General features: G+C 52.6%; 1 protein-coding gene across 2 annotated transcripts; it reads right to left on the reverse strand.

The window, feature by feature from the left end:
* Window positions 1-9: 9 nt before the first annotated feature.
* On the reverse strand, window positions 10-20703 carry PHYHIP (phytanoyl-CoA 2-hydroxylase interacting protein). Of its 2 annotated transcripts, none has more exons than XM_073325418.2 (5): window positions 20428-20703; window positions 8572-8755; window positions 6373-6547; window positions 4946-5063; window positions 10-4387 (listed from the first exon to the last, which is right to left on the reverse strand). In XM_073325418.2, the coding sequence occupies exons 2-5, from the start codon at window positions 8734-8736 to the stop codon at window positions 3853-3855; spliced, it is 993 nt and encodes a 330-aa protein (XP_073181519.1). In that variant the 5' UTR covers window positions 8737-8755; window positions 20428-20703; the 3' UTR covers window positions 10-3852. The 2 variants fall into 2 exon arrangements, with proteins under 2 accessions (XP_073181519.1, XP_073181520.1); XM_073325419.2 differs by lacking the exon at window positions 20428-20703 and adding an exon at window positions 20185-20392.
* Between the last annotated feature and the right edge of the window lie 964 nt (window positions 20704-21667).

Below are 21667 nucleotides of genomic sequence, written 5' to 3' on the forward strand. Positions count from 1 at the left end.
AGGCTGGGCTGCACACAGGTTGTTAGTTTATTGATACATACTGTCAGCACAGCACAGGTTTGTAAGGGGTTTTCTTTACAGCGTGCATCATACACAGAGCCTGGGAAAGCACCACATCAGGCCAGGGACGGTGCGGCTGCTACCGCACAAGCGCCATGCTGCGGTTCTCAGCCATGGGCGGGGCACAGAGGGCAAAGGGGGATGGAGTCTCTCAGAACCGATGTGGCCTCTTCTGGCTCCCACGCTGATGCTGCGGAAAGGGAAATCTAGCCTGCGTCGTCTTTAAAGGGACAACAAGACGCTCCCAAACAGAGATCCACTCCCCCCTTGTGGACACCCTCCCAGCCAGAGCAACAAGGAGATCCTGACTCTCCCCTCCTGGTCTCATGGGGGCACCTATGTCAGGCTAGAAACAGTCTAAATTCAATCAACCTGCTGCCCCATAGTGTGCGTTACACCAGCCTCGACTCCCTGACTGTCACACGCATCGGCCAATGGGCAACTTACAACCCCCTTTCACAACACCTCTGAATTGCACCCACTGATTCAATGAGTTCACAGTCAGCTGTGCCACACACCTCCTCCTCCGATCTCTAGAGAAATTGTCAATCCCACTCACCACCTCCCCCGTCCAGCTGTCTCTAGGAAAGGCCGATTGTCACCAACCCCCTCCTCCTCCTGTCTCCAGGGAAAACTCTCTGGTTATGTCTACACTGCAATAAAAAACCCATGGCACTGAGTCTCAGAGCCCAGGTCAGCTGACTTGGGCTCGGGCTGCAGGGCTACAAATTGCAGTGGAGATGTTCCGGCTCAGGCTGGAGCCCAGGCTCTGAGACCCACCCCGCTCGTCAGCCTGGGTGAGCTCGAATGTTTATATTGCAATTTTATAGCCCCACAGCCTGAGCCCGGCAAGCCTGCGGCAGCTGACCCAACCCAGCCAGAGCTGTGCCGTGGATCTTTCATCCCACTGTGGACACACCCTTAGTCACCACCACCCTCCTCCGCCTGTCCCCCAGGAAGGCTGACTATCACACCTACCACTCCCTGCCTGTACCCATCTCCAGGATATTACCTCAATTCCCACGTGGCCATGAGCAATGACACAAAAGTCACTGCCAATCCTGTGGCCTCTGTGGGAGTGATCTATCAACTTTACTGCTTGGAGGCGCTTCCGACGATGCAGCAGCCTTTGGGACCTCTGTGTCAGGATCAGCACGCAGGCCAAAGACCAGCCAGGAAACCGCGCACTACCTCTGCACAAGCCACATCCCAGTGGACGACTGGGGTTTTTCCAGTTGGCATGGCTGGATTTTGCGGTAGGAGGGGCAATCAAAAGCTAGTGTAAAAAAAGTCAAGGTCCTTATCGCTTCCCAGCTGCAGCACTAACAGCCCAACACAGCGAGGGCACACAGCAAACACTGCACAGCTGGATGCTCAAGCACCCCAAATGCCACTAAGAATGAAAACACGACTGTGCTCACCAGAGCCGGGCCTCCCTTCCTGGAGCAATGGCCAGGGCTGGAAATTTCCCTCTCCTTTTAAGGGTGACTGCTTGATAATAAATGCCCTGCTCTGTTTCTCTGGGCAGCCGGGGACATGCCGGGTATAGAATATGACTGCTCACCAGGTGCCTATAGGATCTTTATCTGCTGCTAGTGGCTGGTCTACATGAAATCTGTTTGTGAATCTACTACTTCTGCTGCTCGCAGGGTGACGTGCTCCTTTAACTCACACAGTAGCAGCTCAGGCTTTTAAAGCTGATGGTTCCAAGGTTCAAACCCCCTGCTGGTGAAGGGGATAGCAATCAGAGCGCGGGACGCTGAACATCTTCCAGCTGTTGGTAGCAGAGTCCTCAGTTCATTTGCTTGGACCTGCTGCTTTGGATGCCCACAAGCTCCTCCGTGGGTCTTATCTGATTTCCAGATGCCGAAAAACCTTTCCACACAGAACATCCCTGTTGCCTCTGTCCTTCAGGCCCTGGCCTCAAACTGCAGCAGGCTGTGGTGAAAGGGTAGACTCTGCATCTCTCTTCCAACTTAGGAGATGCCCCCACATCCTGTCCTGTCTTGGGGCCAAGGGCAGCTCGCAGGCACGGCTAGAAGGCTGACAGGCGCCTCACGCCACACGTTCGGGCGGACTGGGTGCCAACAGACTCCCCTGGAAAGCTAAAGTTTTCACACAGCACAGAAAGCCCAGCACTATTTATAAAGAGGAGGGAGAGAGGCCCAGCCTTGGGAGGAGGTGGCTGGTGTGGGGAGCAGGGTGGGCCTGGGGCAGGAGCTTAAGGAAGTTCTGCTAGACTCAGGCTGCCTCAAGTGATGGGCAAGTTAGGTTGAAGCAAGGATGGGGCTCTGCTGTGAATGCCTTGGGATCTAGCCAAGCCTCTTTTCTCCCATCACCTGGAGAAAAACTCAGCCCTCAAGACCCCTCTTGGGGCAACACATCAGCAGCCGTAGCATAGCAGGCAGATCATGCCCGAGGGACATGGTAGTAACAAGGAGACCCAGCACTCTGATCAGCCTGGTTCCATGGTGCCCAGTGGCGGGAGGCCAGGGGAGAGCCATGCTTGGAGGTGGGAGTGGGCAAGGGGGACAAAAGGAAGAGAGGCAGAAATTGCTCCTCACCCCAGAAGCTGGCAGGTCACTCCAGGACCTGACTCAAGTTGCAAGCAGGAAGACTGCATTCCTCTCCCCACCAAGCCGGGCGGGCGGGGGTGGGGGGGGCTCGTGGGCAGGGCTAGGCTCCAGCTGAGACAGGGGAGCAGGTACATTCACGCTGCAGCCACCCCCAGGAATTCCAACACACCCCAGGAGTGCCACGGGGCCTGTCAGGACCTGCAATGGGGCCGCTCGCCCATCCCACAGGGCGCTTAACCAGGTAAATAAAGGCTGTGAAGCAAGAAGCTCCATGACAACCTGGGGCTGAGACAAAGCCGAGATGGAGGGAGCTGAGGGTGGGGTAGCTGTATGCTCTTTCCTGAGCCTGCCAAGCCCCCAGTAACTGAGTCCCCCAACCAGGAGGAAAGAGCAGGCTCTAGTTTCACAGCTGGCCATCTCAGCTAAGGCCCAAACCTGGGCTAGGTGGCTAAGTGCATGCTGGGCTCACAAGCCCCGCCCCGTGCAAATCTATCTCCTGGGTTAGGAGGCTGGCTCCCAGCTGCAGTGTGACAGACCCTTCAGGGCTCCCCAGGTGGGAATCAGGTGGTAGGTGAAGAGCTAGCCCACCTGGGCAAAGTAGGAGTTGACTGAGCACTTAGCAAAGGGCAGGGTTCGGGGGAGTAGCGGAAAGGGAGGGGCTCATTGAATTGACAGGGTGAGGGAGGGCTGAAGGGGCAGACCTAGGAGAAGGGGAGCTCATATCAGAGGTAGAAGAGCTCCGGGTTCCCCTGGTGACAATCTTTCCAAATTAACCCAAAGCTCCTGTTCTTTCCAACTTGAAAATGGCAATGAATGGGCAGCTGGGTTCCGAGGGGGATGGCGCTCACACTCCCCAGTGGGGCAAGTGCAGAAGGGGGCGGGTCTTTCCACCTTGGCGTGAATCAGATTAGCAGCCAGCTCAGGTGTTTCCCTTCCCAAACTGACAGAGGTTTGTCTGCAGGAGTCAACGGAGGCCAAGATCCCATCTGAGTGGTCCTCTCCCACTAGGGCCGGGATCCTGTCAAGTCCATATTTACATTGGACAGCGAGATTGGAAATCCACAGTCCACGCTCACTCCAGCCACAACTCCCATCCCGGTTTCCACCCCGGCCCCATCCCAGACCACGTCCATTGCAGAGAGCCTCAGGTTAGTCCAGTCCTGCCTCATGCATGCCTCCCCACACATGCATCCCCTCCAGCTCCCCCCTCAAGTCACTAGCGCCCCACGCTGATATTGCACGTCTTGCAGCTGGGGTCCTTTTTGGCATCAGCAGTGGAGAGGCTCATGAGTTGGTGGCCGCTGATCTCTCCCAGTACACCCACGCTGAGGTCAACGGGCTCGGTGTATATGACCTCCAGGATGATGTCCTGGGCATGGTGATAGACCAGCTCGCCGTCCTCCATGCAGCAGGTCAGGAACTTGTTGCAGGAAATGTCCAGCTGGGGCAGGCGCTCCCGGCAGAAGTGGTCTCCCGGGGAGCCCTTGGGGGCCAGCACCAGGACGACGTAGTGGTAGGCGGTGTACATGCAGTAGAAGTCCGCAAAGTAGAGGTTGGTGTTGGGGCTGAAGAGGCGCTGGGCGGGGATCTGGAAGCGGTAGCGGCCGTAGGGTGAGTCCTGGGGGGGCTGGCCTGTGTTGAACTCGGTGTTGCAGCTGAAGAAGATCCCGTGCAGCATGCCGCTGGTGGGTGAGCCATGGCTCCCGCTGTTGTCCTTCAGGGAGGGCTTCATCATGTTCCCACAATGCATCCTGAGAGGCAGGGGGAGAAAGAGTGAGCCGCAGCCTGTCAGCCCAGTGGAGGGGGTATGGCTCTTGTTCTCCATCTGCCGCACTAGAGACTAGCTGCTCCTCAGGGTTACCCCAGCACGCCCCACTGAAATCCGGGTTCGGATACTATTTGCTGGTGTGCGTAGAACACAAGCTTGTGTTGGGAGACTAGTGGTTAGAGCAGGGGGTGAGACTGGAGTCAGGACTCCGGGGTTCTATTCCCAGCTTCGAGAGTGGGGTGGGGTCTATGGGTTAAAACAGGGGACTAGGCATCAGGACTCCTGGGTTCTATTCCCAGCTCGGGGAGTGTGTTTGAAATCGGTTTTACTTTAGAGCGGGTGCAGATAGGTCTGGGACAGGACAGGGCCAGAGGGGAGACCAGCCTTGCAGTCCCAGCTCTGTGTTCTTTGTGCCCTCTCATTCTAGGTCAGGAAAATATCTCCTGGAGATGATGCTTCTCCCCCCAGGCTCCCTGCATTTGCTAGGCTGGGTGTGTGTTCCAGCCCTGCAAGGGGAGCCTGTGCGGGTAGGGGGTGTTACCTGACATGCTGGAAATATTCCTTGTGCTGGTTCCTATAGAAGACAGAGAATCTGAGCATCCTGCCCGCAATGAGCTCAGCCTTCTCCTGCAGCTGGGCCAGGTGCTCCTTGGCATAGTCTGCAAGGGGGAGGGAGACATTCGCCATCAGTGCAGCCAGCTCCCCTCCTACCCACCCCTGTGCAACCTGCCAGGCCCCTCCCTGTCCCCTCCAGACAGCTGGCTCCCCCTCTGCACCCATGGCAACCAGACAGCTCCCCCTCCCCATTCCCACCTTTCTGCCTCCCTCGGATGGCTGCAGCGAGCTCCCCCCTCCCCTTGTTTATTCCCTCCCCTGCCTTCACAAACGGTTCCCACCCTTTCCCCTAGCTGGCAGCAGCCAGCTCCCCCTCCCTTTGCTTCCCCCTCAGGGTGCGACTGGTTCCCACACCCTAAGCCTCCCACTCTTCCACTGTTGCTCCACAAGACAGGGTTTTGCTAGCTCTCACCCCACACCGCTTTCCTGTCAGCCTCTGTTCTGCCCCAGAGTCAGCAGCTCCCACTGCTCTTGGTTTTTTTATATGCCTTTAGCCCAGGACGCTCCCTCCCCTCTTGGGCTGCCCTGCACCCATCCCCCTCTTCTGTCCCCTTTCCCCTCACCCCTTCACCAGAACACCCACAGCCTGCAAATAGGCTCCTGCCCCAGGGGCAGGGGGTCTTTGACTGCACAGGACGCCCCTGCTTAGTAGCACCATTGCCCCGAGGCGCTGAGAGGACTGGGGATTGTTGGGGAACAGAGCGCTCCCTGGGAGGGGACGGGGGACGGGCAGGGGCACACACAAAGCCTCCCTCTGTTGACTGTCACTATGGAATTGGGGTGGGGGGTCAGTGGAAAGGCTGTGGGGGGCTCCAACCTGTGTGAGAGCAGAGCAGGGGAGCAACAGTTCCCCCCTCTGCCCCCACCCCAGCTAATGCAGAAGAAAGGAAATCTACTTGTGGGCACCGTGCTGGTGGCAGCTGGTCTGTGCCAGCCCCCTCAGACTTGGCAGCAGGCCCATTAGGGAGCAGTCGCTGGCTAAGAAAAATGGCTACACAAAGAGGCTGGAGCCCCATGGGGGCAACCCATGGACAGCTCAGTTCTTGTTTAATATTCAAGTAGCGTGAACCACTCCCACCCCCCAGCCCTGCCAGGGCTCGCACAAGCAGCATGAACTCCCCAGGCCTTGCATAAGCGGTATAACATGACAGAGTGTTTTTCTCCCCAGGGCAGATCCAACGTGGGTCCACAGTGAACTCAGCTCTGAGAACCAATGCCCCTCTGTGGTGCAGCAGGCTGGAGATTCCCTCCCGAGGATGGGCCAGAGGGGCTCATCACAGTCTGAGCCAGCTGGGCACGGACCATGTGGCTGAGGTGCCGCTACCAGCTATTGCACACGCAGGGCACACTCACCCCCCGTGCAGAACTCCACGGTCTCGCTCCAGCCGGACACCAGGTACTCCCCATCACTCTGCTTCACCGCTGTCTGCACGGCCACGCTGTACTCTGTCCTGGGGCTCAGGAACCAGTGGCCCCTCACAGTCATGGGCAGTGGGACTGCCTTGGCGACCAGCTTGGTGGGCACATCCTGTTCAAGGGCAAGAGCCATGCAAAAATAAACCAGGCTTGGGATCGAAGCAGTGTAGCTAGTGATCCCCTCCGCACCACAAAGCCTCCTCCCACAAGGAGCATGACACCCGGGCCCTGGGAAATACAGCACCCATCCAGGAATAGCCTCAGAGCATTGCACAAGGCTGATCTGGCAAGACCCTTCAGCAGCTTAGCTAAACTGGAAGTACATGCTTGTAAAAGAGCCCGTGCCTGCCCATGAGGAACAGAGAGGCAGGTCATGGAGACCTTGGGAACACCCTTCTTAAAAACAACCCTAGTCTATTACAATGACAACAGCCATGGCTCCACAATCTGCTGTACAGTAAGCTGCATGACCTACTGGCGTGGAAAACTGTCTGGTATATTGCTGCAGTGGCCACTACTCTAAAACAACTGTCACTATTAATATGTTGCTCTTAAATAGCATAGACTGACCGAGAATGCTGTCGAATTCACTATAATAGAATACCACTGCTGCCTAGCATCACCCTCGCACTGGTTACTGTAGTACACTGCAGAGGAGCACTGTTACTAATATCTGTTACTGTAGTATTTGTTGCCATAGTATCTACTGAAGTGGAATACTGTCATATCTGTTACTGCAAAGTATTCTAATATTCATTAGCATGGTATTAATATCTGTGGAATACTCTGGTGCTTGTTATTGCAGAATAATTTATTACCATGGTATTTACTGTTGTTGTACCTGTTACTGCAGAATATGTAGTATCTATTGACTCATTGCAGTGGAATATTGCAGTACTTGATATTGCAGAACATTGTTGTCATTATTGCCATAGCATTGGTCACTGTGGAATACTGTAGTACGTGTTACTGCAGAATGCTGCGGTATCCATTAACATAGTATTCCGTCCTATGGAACACTCATTCTTTTTCTGTTTGAGCAATGTCTGAGATGGTGCCTTCTGTGTTGCACCACTCAGGTGCCAATATACCTCCCACCCCACCCGGCCAGAGTTGTGCCCAACTCCTCCTGCACACGAGATGGGCAAAGAAATCTCACAGAGCCCTGGAAACAGCCAAACAAGCTCTGAGGTGTCCTGAAAACCTTTGTTTTAAGGAATAAATTGCCGTGTCAGTAGGCCACAAAAGCATCAGTGCAGCGCAGTGCTGTTTCTGTGGCAACGGCAAATGCTGAAGAGTCAGGAGACGTGGGGGAAAAAGATGCTTATTACTGGGGAGGGGAAAAAAATAATGTTTAACATTAAATAGCATCACCATGGTAACCATCCTGCTAAAAGGATCCTGAATTAGTGACTCTGTTCCAGAGGGAGAAGGAAGAGTGAGTTATTCACTCCACATCTCCTCTGCTTCTGCATTGGAGGGTAGGTTTAGCACTCTTCTCCATGCTGATTTGGGGGGTACAGCTACTTCCTCACCCATCCCCACCCTGGTTCACGGGAACAGGCCCCAAGTCTCCCAGGGCTCTGGTCCCCTGGCATCAACTCTCCTAGGCAAAACTTTTTAACTTCACAGTAGAGTTGGGTGGGGAAAGGAGGTTCTTTTTCCATTAAAGCCTGGCTCAGGCATTTCGGGCTGGTGACACTAGTGGGCTGAGAGTCCGAGGGGCTGAGATCCAAATCCTCCTCCCACTGAAGGATTTTGACATCAGTGGGACCTGGATTTGAACCTGACTCTTCTAGTTACCCACAGCAGCAGGCACAGTGCCCCCCCACATGTTGTCCCCACCCATGAACCCAGTCCCTACCCCGAAGGGACTCCTTCCATGCTCCATAGGACATGCACTCCTTGGGTCCTCCACTGAAGCTGCCAGCAAAGGGACCCAGTATGGAGGCATCTGGGATGCAGATACACAGCTGGAGGAAGAGATGGCAGCTGATGGGTTACACGGGGAGTGACTCAGCGCTGGGCTGAGTACTCGGAGAACAATCGTTGGCTGAGGGTGGCCACAAGCATCCAGTCGCTGACCACATTTTTCCCTACCCCCACCCCCACTGGGCCGCCCCACCCCTTGCTCACCCTGTGTTTGAATTTGTTGGAGTTCTTGTTCTCCTTCTTGTTGAGGTCGATGAAGTAGTGGGTGACTCGCTCCAGGTCTCCCCCGTCCATGGCCCAGGAGATCCGGAACGAGTCACATGTGATGTTGTTGATCTCGATGCTGCGGGGGGTGGAGAGCAGCTCCATGGTCCAACCCGCCTGGCTCCTATGGCACAATGAGGGGATCAGTACGGTGACGGGAAACCAAGGGGTAGAGGCCATAAAATCAATTGGCCTCATGACCAGATCCAGAGCCCATTAGAGTCAATGGACAGACTTCCCTTCACCAGAGTGGGTTTAGCCTCCAGCCCACAGCCTGGCCCCAGGGCAGAACCCCCTGACCCAGCATGGGACTCCATTGCAGCTTCCCATCCCCGATGTGAGAATCTGGGGGGTGCTCTGAGGCAGCCCCTCTGCCAGCACTGGAGAGAGAGTACTCCATGGAGGTGTATGTTTACACAGCTATCTGGATGCACACGCAGCTTCTGTGGGCACAACTCTGCCGATGGGGAGTGAAAATGCTGGCCCTAAATGAAGGGGGGGGGGGGGTGAGGCGGAAGAGCTGTGACTTGGGAGGCATGGGAGCTTGCATGGCTAGGAGGCCAACCTGGGAATGGCTGAGCACGGCCCAGCTGTAGAGGAAGGCTGACCTTGTTGTTAATGCACTGGCCCAGGACTTGGGAGGAACTGGATTCCATTTCTGGACTCCCTCAGCGCTTTGCATGTGTCGCTTACTGTCCGATTTCCAAAGAGACTGTGCTGTGTGTCCACCCTCGATAGGCACCAGACTGGCAGCACACGCTGTGTTGAGCGCTATGGAAAAATCTGGCCCCCGCTGTGGGTGGTGAGCCCTTGAAAAACTGACCCCTCACCGCTCTGTGCTTAAATTCCCTTACTGTAAAAGGGGGCCACTGACACTTCCTTGGCGGGCCTCATCTGTCTAAAGTGTGAGCTCTTTGGGGCAAGGGCTGTCTCTGATCCTGTGGCCGTGCAGGGCCCAGCATGATGGGCAATGATCTCGGTTGGAGCTACTGGAATACAAATAATAACACAGAGAATAGCCCTTCCCAAAGAGCGGCAACTCAGGCAGCGATTCCCCAGCTTCTGTCATTCTCTCGCTTCGTTTCCCCATGTATGTGCCCCTCTCATCGGAGCCCTAATTAATTCCATCTGAATCCATGGCACCAGCTGAAGAGCGGGTGTCAGCCCACACGGAGGTTTGACAAAGCAGCCGGCACCTTGCAGGTGTTGGTGCCAGCAAGTACATCGCAAGCCTTGAACGGGACAGATTCAGAGCAGATGGTGCTGGGGAGGGAAGGGGCTCTGGGCCAACAGACGCAAAAGGAGGAGGGATTTGAGGGGTTTTTTTTGTTTTGGAAGGAAAAGAATTGCAGGCAGGGAGGGGTTGGAGGCTGTGCATGCCAGGAGCTAGAGAAGATGTGAGAATGCCAAGAGGGGGATCGGTGTGGTATCTGGGTAACCCCCAGTTTTAACATCCTGGCCTTTGTCATTTCAGGCACTGCTTCCCACTGTGCTTAAAGCAGGTTGATTGCTGTTGTTGTACAGGGGGCAGGGTGCAATGGCAGATGGCCATATGCTGCAGTTACAGGGGAAGTGGGGGTTCCTTGCACATGCACGCAGCGTGTTGTGCATGGATCAGGCCAGGGAAAGTAAACAGCGTATGCGGGGCATGCAAGGTGCATGTATGTGCAAAGAATGCAGATACTGTCGAGGAAGGTGTGTTTTGGTTGTGTAGGTGGTATGTTTGGAACATGTGCGTACAAAGTACAGGTGGTGTGTGAGCAGAGGTAGCGGGCTCCCCTGTCACGTGCGCGTGTGTGTGTAGTAGGCAGGACCCATGGGTACATGTGGCATGGGTGTAATGTGTGTGCGCTCACGCAGCGTAAGTGTGTGCTCTATGTGTAAAAAGGGCACCTGGTGAATTGGAGGTTCGCTCTGGCTACAAGCCCTGCACGAGGTGGGTTCTGCTAGTATTACTAGCTACTGATGGCCGCCAAAAGGCAGCTTTGGGGTGTACGTGGAACCTGAGTGGTGCATGGGCAGAATTTCACCCGGCATTCAGCATGCGTGCAAACAGATTTCCCAAATGCACTCAGCCCCCAGCAGCCCCCATGGTGACCCTGGGAGCCCCGTGTTCAGAAAAGCCCAGCACCCAGCATCTGCTCAGCACTATGAGCTCTGGGCCAACGTGTGGTGTCTGGAGTGGTTGCATGACATTATTTCTTCCACGCCTCTTTCATTTGCAGTGTACCCAAGTCTGTGACCTTCATGGATGCCAGCAGCTTTGATGTAGGGATTATTTAAGAAGCAAAAGGCAAGACAGCCTAGGGCTGGGCAGAAGCTGACGTTCCTTGTAGCATTATGAGGCCTGAGAGGAGTTTTTTCCATAAGGAGGAACTAGGCATGAGACTCTAAGCTCACACACAGAGGTATAAATCAGGAGAGATTTCACTTCCACCCGCTTGGCACAGATGGTGGTGGTGGGGAGATGTGACTTGGGGAGGCATGGGTGCTCTTCCCCTGCAGCACTCCCTGGGCCGAGGGGAAGGTGCCCTGCCAAGAAGCAACCCTTATAATCTAGGTGTTTCTCTTTAAAGGGATGGCACTATATTTGCTTAATGTGGGGAGGGAAGGGGGGGGCGGAAGAAAAACAACAACATAGGACTTAGATTTGGGGAAATGTATAATTACATGTAAATGTTCTCCCGCACCAGCTGTTTGTGCTACAGGGAAAGCTGCTTTTATGCCCAAGGCCCAGCCAGCACTGAGGCCTCTGGGCTTGATTCTGGACTCTACCCTGCCACTGATTTGTTGTTTGATCTTAGGCAAGTCACTTCCCCATCCATTGCCCATTGATATTTGTAAAGTGCTTTGAGATTGATTCTCAGATGAAAGGGGACAGAGGTATTATTGGCTGAGGTCGGGCACGCTGAGTTGGCCCTGGTGAGTTTTGCATTCACTTCATGTTGCTCTGGCTCCTTTGGAAACAACTGTGCAATCAGTTTCAAAGGGTGAGGCTTTTATCTGGAGAGAACAGGTCTGATCGCCTGTGCTCCCATGGGGAGGGGCACTGGGTGAATCACGAGCAGCTAAAAGGCCTAATTCACCTTCCCTTTGCTCTTAGTGCCTGTGGCTGAGCCCTCCCCAGCTAAGGAGGCTGGGGCCTGGTCAGTGCTTGGGTGGGAGAGCTGCTGAGTGAACAAAAGTGGTGCTGGCAAGTCGACATAGGATGTTTGGAGTCAGTATTGAAAAGCTGCTTTCCGATGAGAAGTAAAATCAAGCTCTAACTAAGCTGCTGTGGCCATTAAAGATCCCTTGGTGTTTCTTCCATTAGCAAGGCCAGCATCTACTCTCCCAGGGATGCTACACGGCCTTTAGAAGGACGGATTTGCAAATGTTTCTCTTTTCTCTTCCCCGCCCCGCTCCATCTCTCCCCTCCGCCCACCCCCTGCTCTCTCACACGGGCACCAGCTCCTGCAGCAGGATCACAGTTTGTTTCGTGTCAAATTTCCCTAATCGTCTTTCTTCTCTTCCCCCCCTGCCGTGGTGGCTCCTTTGTGTTTGGGAAGCAGGTGCTTTTATTTATAGCTGCCACATGAACAGCCCACACCTTCACGTTTTGTTGCCATTTCTCAGAATTCAGTGCATCAGAATTTAACCCTGCGATGACTCAATATATCCAACCACAGGGAGCATAGTTGTTGTGCAGCACCAGGCACTAGCTGGGGGGGGGAGGCTGTTACCTGGGTGACGCACTTTTTAGAGAGTCAGTGTCACAGTTAACAAGGACCTGAGGGGGGCCACTTGAACTCTTTTTTAATATGAGGGGGAGAGGAGATGAATCCAGGCATCAGCTTAGCAACCCTACAGTAATAACCAACTAGTGTCAAAGCAACTCGAGAATAACAATCAACCCGTGCGCACATCTCATAAGCAACCCTACAATAATGATCAGCTGGTATGTAAGGCAACTTGAGAATAAGAACCAACCAGTGCGCACAGCACTTCTGAAGACCCCTACAACGACAACCAACCAGCATGCACATCTCATGAGCAACCCGACAATAACAACTGAGTGTGCACAGCACTTGTGAAGAGCCCTACAGTAACAACCAACCAGAGTGCACAGCCCAAGAGCAAATCTACAGTAACAACCAACCAACATACACCACACACGTGAGCAACCCTACAATAATAACCTGCCAGTTTGCAGAGCCCTGGTGAGCAGCCCCAGTGTGGGCCTGCGCTAACACCAAACCATCATGCACATGGGCGGGAGCAATCGGGCGACAGGAGTGGCAGCCTGAGCACTCCCAGCTACCTTTGAGACACCACTGACTTCCTGAGGAAACTTCAATCCATTGGTGATCTTCCTGATAACACCATCCTGGCCACTATGGATGTAGAAGCCCTCTACACCAACATTCCACACAAAGATGGACTACAAGCCGTCAAGAACACTATCCCCGATAATGTCACGGCTAACCTGGTGGCTGAACTTTGTGACTTTGTCCTTACCCATAACTAGTTTACATTTGGGGACAATGTATACCTTCAGATCAGCGGCACTGCTATGGGTACCCGCATAGCCCCACAGTATGCCAACATTTTTATGGCTGATTTAGAACAACGCTTCCTCAGCTCTCGTCCCCTAACGCCCCTACTCTACTTGCGCTATATTGATGACATCTTCATCATCTGGACCCATGGAAAAGAAGCCCTTGAGGAATTCCACCATGATTTCAACAATTTCCATCCCACCACCAACCTCAGCCTGGTCCAGTCCACACAAGAGATCCACTTCCTGGACACTACAGTGCTAATAAACAATGGTCACATAAACACCACCCTATACCGGAAACCTACTGACCGCTATTCCTACCTACATGCCTCCAGCTTTCACCCTGACCACACCACACGATCCATCGTCTACAGCCAAGCTCTGCGATACAACCGCATTTGCTCCAACCCCTCAGACAGAGACAAACACCTACAAGATCTCTATCAAGCTTTCTTACAATACCCACCTGCGGAAGTGAAGAAACAGATAGATAGAGCCAGAAGAGTTCCCAGAAGTCACCTACTACAGGACAGGCCTAATAAAGAAAATAACAGAACGCCATTAGCCGTCACCTTCAGCCCCCAACTAAAACCCCTCCAACGTATTATTAAGGATCTACAACCTATCCTGAAGGATGACCCAACACTCTCACAAATCTTGGGAGACAGGCCAGTCCTTGCCTACAGACAGCCCCGCAACCTAAAGCAAATACTCACCAACAACCACATACCACACAACAGAACCACTAGCCCAGGAACCTATCCTTGCAACAAAGCCCGTTGCCAACTGTGCCCACGTATCTATTCAGGGGACACCATCACAGGGCCTAATAACATCAGCCACACTATCAGAGGCTCATTCACCTGCACATCCACCAATGTGATATATGCCATCATGTGCCAGCAATGCCCCTCTGCCGTGTACATTGGTCAAACTGGACAGTCTCTACGTAAAAGAATAAATGGACACAAATCAGATGTCAAGAATTATAACATTCATAAACCAGTCGGAGAACACTTCAATCTCTCTGGTCACGCAATCATCGACATGAAGGTCACTATCTTACAACAAAAAAACTTCAAATCCAGACTCCAGCGAGAAACTGCTGAATTGGAATTCATTTGCAAATTGGATACTATTAATTTAGGCTTAAATAGAGACTGGGAGTGGCTAAGTCATTATGCAAGGTAGCCTATTTCCCTTTGCTTTTTCCTAACCCCCCCCCCCCCACTCCCCAGACGTTCTGGTTAAACTTGGATTTAAACTTGGAGAGTGGTCAGTTTGGATGAGCTATTGCCAGCAGGAGAGTGAGTTTATGTGTGTGTGTGTTCCCCCGGGGGAAGGGGGGGGGAGAAAGCCTGGATCTGTGCTGGAAATGACCCACCTTGATTACCATGCACATTGTAGGGAGAGTAGTCACTTTGGATGAGCTATTACCAGCAGGAGAGTGAGTTTGTGTGTGTATGGAGGTGGGAGGGTGAGAGAACCTGGATTTGTGCAGGAAATGGCCCACCTTGATTATCATACACATTGTGAAGAGAGTGGTCACTTTTGATGGGCTATTACCAGCAGGAGAGTGAGTTTGTGGGGGGGGGGGGGCGGAGGGTGAGAAAACCTGGATTTGTGCTGGAAATGGCCCAACTTGATGATCACTTTAGATAAGCTATTATCAGCAGGACAGTGGTGTGGGAGGGGGTATTGTTTCATGGTCTCTGTGTGTATATAATGTCTACTGCAGTTTCCACGGTATGCATCCGATGAAGTGAGCTGTAGCTCAAGAAAGCTCATGCTCAAATAAATTGGTTAGTCTCTAAGGTGCCACAAGTACTCCTTTTCTTTTTGCAAAGACAGACTAACACGGCTGTTACTCTGAACACTGTGGACATGGTGCTGCTAACGACTGAATGGGAGATAATCCCCAACCCCAAATCTCTATTGGCTGGATTCTCCTGCCAACCACCCTGGTACGGGCAGAAAGCTCTGAAAGCCACAGCTCTACACGGGTGGGGGCCCACCCAGCGTGAAGCACCTGCTGATAAATAGCCAGCGGCTGCTGCTGGTCTCAGCTGTGCTGTTTGCTCAGAGACCGATCCTTGGGGATCCGGCCAGGCCATTAACGCTGTCCTTTAAATCAGCTGCAGTCCAACCTGCCAGCAGGCTGCCTGGTTTAAAGAACAGAACTGTGTCTTGTGACTGTGGCTGAGGGCCTGATGCAAGGTTCCAGGGAGCAATTCATTGGCACCCTTCCAGCCCCGCTCAGCTTCAGCGTGGGTCCCATTCGCTCAGCACCCCCAGACATTACCAGTATTTTTCCTTTCTCTATTGACGTTTTTTTCTCCCTTCTCTCCAGTGAATTTAGCTCTGGTGAAATGTGCTGGGCTGGCCACACTGGGGAGGAGCAAGGCCCTCTGGCTCCAGGTCTGATGCCAATGGCTCTCTGGAGCAAGAGGGGAGTCCAGCCTCCATGCCGCATTCTGTCTTCGGCCTCCCTGCTGAGGCTGCTGGCAAATGAAGGGGAGGTAGTTGTGGTGGACAGTGGGTTTGTAATAGCCACCGCTGTCCACCGAGAACTCTGTACAAATTCACAGATCCAGTGCACTGATGCCATTTTCCTCCAGCACCTCCTGCTAGGAGAGGCTTATCTCTCTGCAGCATGATACCGTCCAAGGAGAGGAGGTTCTTTGTGCAAGCTCAGCACTTCCTGATGATCAAGTTTGGCTTCGAAGCAGCTGCATCAGGTAGGCTAAAAGCTCAGCCCTTTGGCTCCGTCTGGTTCAGGGTGGCAGAGGATGCAGGAGGAAGAACTTGGGGAGAAATTGCTCCAGAGTGATATTTCTCAGCCTGGCTGTTCTTTCCTCTGGTATCTGGAGGGAGGGGGGCAAAGGCATGGCAGCCAGAAGCGAGGGGTGAAGGAAAGATAAAACTTTGTGGCCCCTTGGTGTGGCTGCTTCTGTTCCCTACACAACCTGTTCTTAGGGGAAAAGCACTGCCAGGAATCCAAACAGAGCGGGAGGGAGGCTGGGTTAGGCTTGGAGCCTGGAGCTCAGGAGCAGATGGAGAGAAAGAGAGCAGGAGGTGGTTGGGACAAAGGAGGGAGGGGGGGTCTGGGAACAGACCCTGGACTCCCCCATGTGCCCTGTTGATGCACTTGGGCGGAGCTTGGCCAATGCACCTCACAGAGCTCAGAGCTGACCAGGCCCCTGCCCCACAGCACTTACAGCCCAATAATGGGTGGACAGGGAGGCTGGCTGGATGAATGAGCTGAAGTGAAATGTGCCTCTCCAACCGCCATGCAGGGAGGCCGTCAGCACACGGTTAACCTAGAGACCCATCTCAGTACCGAGCGGGGCTTAGCAAAGCATAAAATACTGTCAGGAGCAAGTGCTTGCTGCTCTGCTTTTGAAAATGCTCCACAGGGATCTGGATGCCCTGAAGCCCCAAGTGCCATTGGAAGCCACTCAGCCAGCATTTCCAGTACGGGTCCTGACCTGCACTGAATGTACAAGCAGCTCTCACTGCGGAGCATGGGAGTGCACAGCTAGGGCCATGGGGCTAGTGAGCAGTGTGATTCCTGTGTACCCCTGAGCAGGGTCATCCCTGGGTTCCCCAGCAGTAACACAGCACAGTCCAGAGGTCCAGTGAGGAACCCTGATGTGGTGCATAGAGAGAAGCTATGCTTTTGGAAGGGGAAAGATACACAGGTCTCATCATGCATGGGGTGCCACCAAACAAAGTCTAATCTGCAGCCCTGCGGTCAAATTTGGTGCAATGTGTACATGTGTTTTTATTACGCAGACCTTGGCAACGGGGATCAACGAGGGGATTTGGATGGCCAGATCAGATCCGTCTCTGGCAGCAACTGGCATAATGTTCCAATCCATTGTTAGCGCCAATTAATAAGTAGCGTTTGAAGAATGCATAGCAGGCTGTTTGGCTCGTCTGATGCACATGGGCTCATGCAAAGTTAGTCATAAACGCATGCAGATCTCCCACGCGGGCAGAGGCGTGAAGGCATGCGTGGCGATCCGCAGAGAGAGGGAGAGAGGAAAAGGTGCGTGTGAAGAAGGAGAGATTCCTACAGGAGCATGCTCAGATACAGAGAAGTGAGCACAAAGAGAGAACATGCCTGGCAGTGCACTGACATGAAGACATACAGAGAGACAGCCACATCAGACATGCATGCAAAGCTATTGTTTAGCTTGTGTATGCACAAGTAGACAGAGACACATACATGTATGGCAAAGCACATATATGAACAGCGACAGGCATATGCAGATAAACACAGGTGCAAGTAATTGCTTGGTCTCTGTTACTGGAAAGTATATGCAGGTATGTACAGGGGAAAAGGTACATACACAAATGGGGATGCACATGCATGAACAGTGATAAAGAGACCCCTGCCCAGAGCGACATACCCAACTGGGTGTGTAGCTGTCACAGAAAAAGAGCTGTACACATGCATGTATATAGCAAGGCACGAGTGAATAGCACTACATATCTATGTCCAATAATGGAGAGGAAAACACACATACTCAGGGAGATGCTGGTACACACGTGGGAAGCTATTGCCTTGCTTCTGTGTATGCAGACATGCATGGGGATGCACACACAGGACTGGGGCAAATGGAAGCACACACATGTTGAGTGATCACCTTATCCTTGTACATGGTCAAAGAGAGGTGCCAATGTGCATGTACAAAAAGACATACAGGCACATACAGAAATGGAGACACATACATATGCACACCTGTGTAGCTCTCACTTTATTTCCCTGCACGCTCAGAGGCAGGCACATGTCGGAGGTGCCCATGCAGGCAGAGAGAGAGCCCAAGGAATGCACAGATGCAGCTGTCACTCCTTCTCTGTGCATGTTCAGAGAAAGAAATATACAAAGACACACTCACGCAGAGACACTCACACAGGCTCAGAGGAACGAGTTACCTACACTATGCAGAGGCAGAGGAAGACCTGGACTGGGACATAAACAGAGATGTGCACACGTGTATGCACACACTCATGTAATTGTGCACGCCCATTTCACACACACACACCCCACCCCGCCATTAAAGAGTGCTCCATTCCAACCTCTGATTCGTAAATTAAAAGCCACTTGACTAAAGGGGAACGAGGAGCCTTGGCCAGTACTCAAGGGAGATAGCTCCCACGCTTATAGCCCAGATCCAAAGCAGGGTATGGAGACAGCCAGGGAAGAGCAGAATGTGTGTGGGAGGCGCTGGTCTCCTCAGGGACTGATGCAGAAAAGCCTAGCAGCCTACCTCTGATGTGAATGCCACTTCAAAAGAAGGGACGTGGGAAGCAAACCCAGCCTGTCCCAAACCCCTGCCTCATGATGGGGACAATTCTGACCTCCTTGGCTTGTTCCCCTGCTTCTCTGCCCCTTTAAACTCCAGTCCCTCTCCCCACATCGACCACCCACACGGTCTCCTTCCAGCCCTCTCACCCTCTCTCAGAACAGCAAGTTCCATTTTCACCTGTCTGAGCCAAACCAGGGAGATGGAGCAGGAGGCTGTTGGAAGAGATGGGCTCCCTGCTGTTCAACAGATTGGCTGGGTGACCTAGGGTTTCTACTGGCTGCCTACAGGAAAGCAATGGCTCCCTATGTCCCCTAGGCTGTAGCAGGCAGAGTAATTCCCCGAGCAGAGCCTGTCAGCAACTAGAGAACCTGAGCTGTAGGGAGCCAAGGTCACCAAAGGCAGCATGTTACCGAACCTCAGAGATGAGTGCAGGCAGTATGAGGGTGCAGCTCATAACCTCCCACTCGCATGCAACCCCTCCCTCCTCACAGCCCTTCCACCCCCATGCAGACATACTCACCTGCATGTCCACCTACACACGCACACACACCCCACTGCCTGTGCACAAGCACATACATATGATCCATACATACCCACTCACAAGCAGGTACACACAAGGAGATGCACACCCATTCACAGCCACTCAAACACCTGAGTATACACACACACACACACACACACACACACGCCTACGGAAACATACATAACGACAGGCATACAAATACAAACACACCAATTCACATTAGTGCGCACAGCCACATACATACACCCACATTTCTAACTGTATATGCACAAGTACAGTCACACAAACACACATGTACGCATACATACAAACCCACTCAGCCACATATATTCACAACCACCCATCCGCAAGCACATACATATTATGCATCCGTGCACACACTCACAACCACACACATGTATCCGCTCATATCGCAATCAACGCATCCGCTCACAGCCGTGTACACATAAGTACATATACACCTGCTCACAATTACCCATAAACATATATATATACAACACATCCCTATACATACATACCATACATACCTCCACATGCATGTCCATACATGCAAACACAGAGAAAACCATGCACATGCATGAATCAAACTCATGCATAGACGTCCATTAGCATACATACAGACACACCCTGCACCCATATACTTGCACACACACTATACAACCATGCACATACAGTACATACACACCCATTCACAGGTACTCCATACTCACATATATCATGCAAGCACACCCACTCACTCACAGACACCCATTAACACATATATATGTACACCCCCCCCACACACATACATCTGTTTACACACGCACACAGACACACCAATCTGGTCTCTGGTGGCAGCTCTTTTTAAGAGCATGGAATTTTAGGCTGTCAGAGCTGCATGGCACATTAGCCCCCATTCATGGAAACCCAGGTAAAGTTCTCCGATCTTCCCCATTCTGATCAGCTGTGTCGTGAAGAAAGGAGAAGGTCGTTTCCTTGGGGACAGTGAAAAGCAACGTGACAGGTACAGCTGTCTTCTCAAGCCCTTGGAACAGATTCCAGGGCTTGGAGAGATTGACAGATGGGGCCCTTGCCTGGGCTGCTTAACCTCCCTTCCCCTGCTGTACTGTCTTATTATATGGGGGCTTTTCCTGCCTCAGGGCTTCTGAAACACCATCCTCTCTATTATCACTTACCTAGTGCCTCCTTTCCTCCATGCGCTTCACCAGACTTGACCGATTAATCCCTGGGAGGGAGGGATTTCTTGCTCCCATTTAACAGATGAGGAAACAGAAACATAAGTGACTTGCCCAAGGCCACACAGTGAGTCAGTGTCACAGCCAGGCTCAGCACTCCTCAGTTCATGGCATCTGGTCTGGTGCTCAGAACCACACACACACACACACCCCATCTCCGAGTACAAGGTAAAAGTGCCTTACCTCTCTCCACAGGGAACCTCTGACACAAAGAAGTTAGTGTGGCTGCCTTGTGTATTAAATGTGTGTCAGACACACAGCTGGGGTGAGGTTTCTGGTTCACAAAAACTTGGCTGCAAAAGCAGTCTCTCCAGCTAGGTGCTGCTGCTTCCCATGCAGTCCCCTGCCTCCTTCTGGGATGATGCTCCTCCTCTGCCTCCGGCTGCTATCGCTGCTACCCAGATTCTTGCAAGCGCTAGGAAACAGCAGACACCCTAAAGAAGAGGAGGAAAAAAAAATCAAAGCAGCATGGAGGAGAAAAAAAAATACAGCCCTTCTCCACCAATCAGGTCTCAGGCTGCAAAGCATCAGGTGATGAGCAGCCACGTTCCCTGCCTAGCTTCCCCAAGCTGCATCCTCTGCTGTGCAGGGATAGCAATGTGAAATTACAGAGGCTTTTCCTGTGGTGGAGGGTGGGGAGTCGCAGGATCTGGGGCAGGATCTGGGGCAGAGAGGGGAATTCGGCCTCAGGATGGGTGCAGAAGTGTGACGTACTGCACGCATGGTACCAAAAATGGGGAGAGATTGGTGGTCACTAAGCAACGCTAAAATCTTATCTGAAACTTCAGAAGAATGGGCCAGACTCAGCCACTGGTTTGACAGGAGTTGCAGCAGTGATGTATTTGAGTAGCTTTAGGCACCATGCTTGCATTTATACAGCAAGCCCTGACACTATTCACACCTGGATGCTTATTGGGTAACTGGGAATTGTTAACTTTGTTGGATTCTCAACCTTATTCAATGTCAAAATTTTTCACAATCCCCTTATATTTACTATAAAAGTAAGAATAAGAAATGTATTGGTGATAATATAAGCCCATATAATTTATTTGTGTGAGTGTTTTGAGAGGTTGGCATAGCATACTTGCCCTTGAAGGGGAAGGTTTTGTGAGGAGTGGAGAAGCGAAATTTTCTTTGCTTTAGAACTGTAGTAAAATTTTCAGTGCTTCATGACCCCTCTGGCTGCCTTTCATCACACACACACACTGTCCACACCCCACTGTGGGGTTGCAAACCCCCATTTGAGAAGCGCTATCCTTGTGGACAGAGTAGGGTAATTGTCAGGATTCCTGGGTTCTGTTCTCAGTTCTGGGAGGGGGGTGTTCGATTCATAGAGTTTAAGGCCAGAAGGGACCATGAGATTATCTAAACTGCCCTCCTGTAGATCACAGTTTCACCATGATGCCGGTATGGAGCTCAATGT

This window comes from Lepidochelys kempii, chromosome 26 (genome assembly GCF_965140285.1).
Source record: "Lepidochelys kempii isolate rLepKem1 chromosome 26, rLepKem1.hap1, whole genome shotgun sequence".
Taxonomy (NCBI): Eukaryota; Metazoa; Chordata; order Testudines; family Cheloniidae; genus Lepidochelys; species Lepidochelys kempii.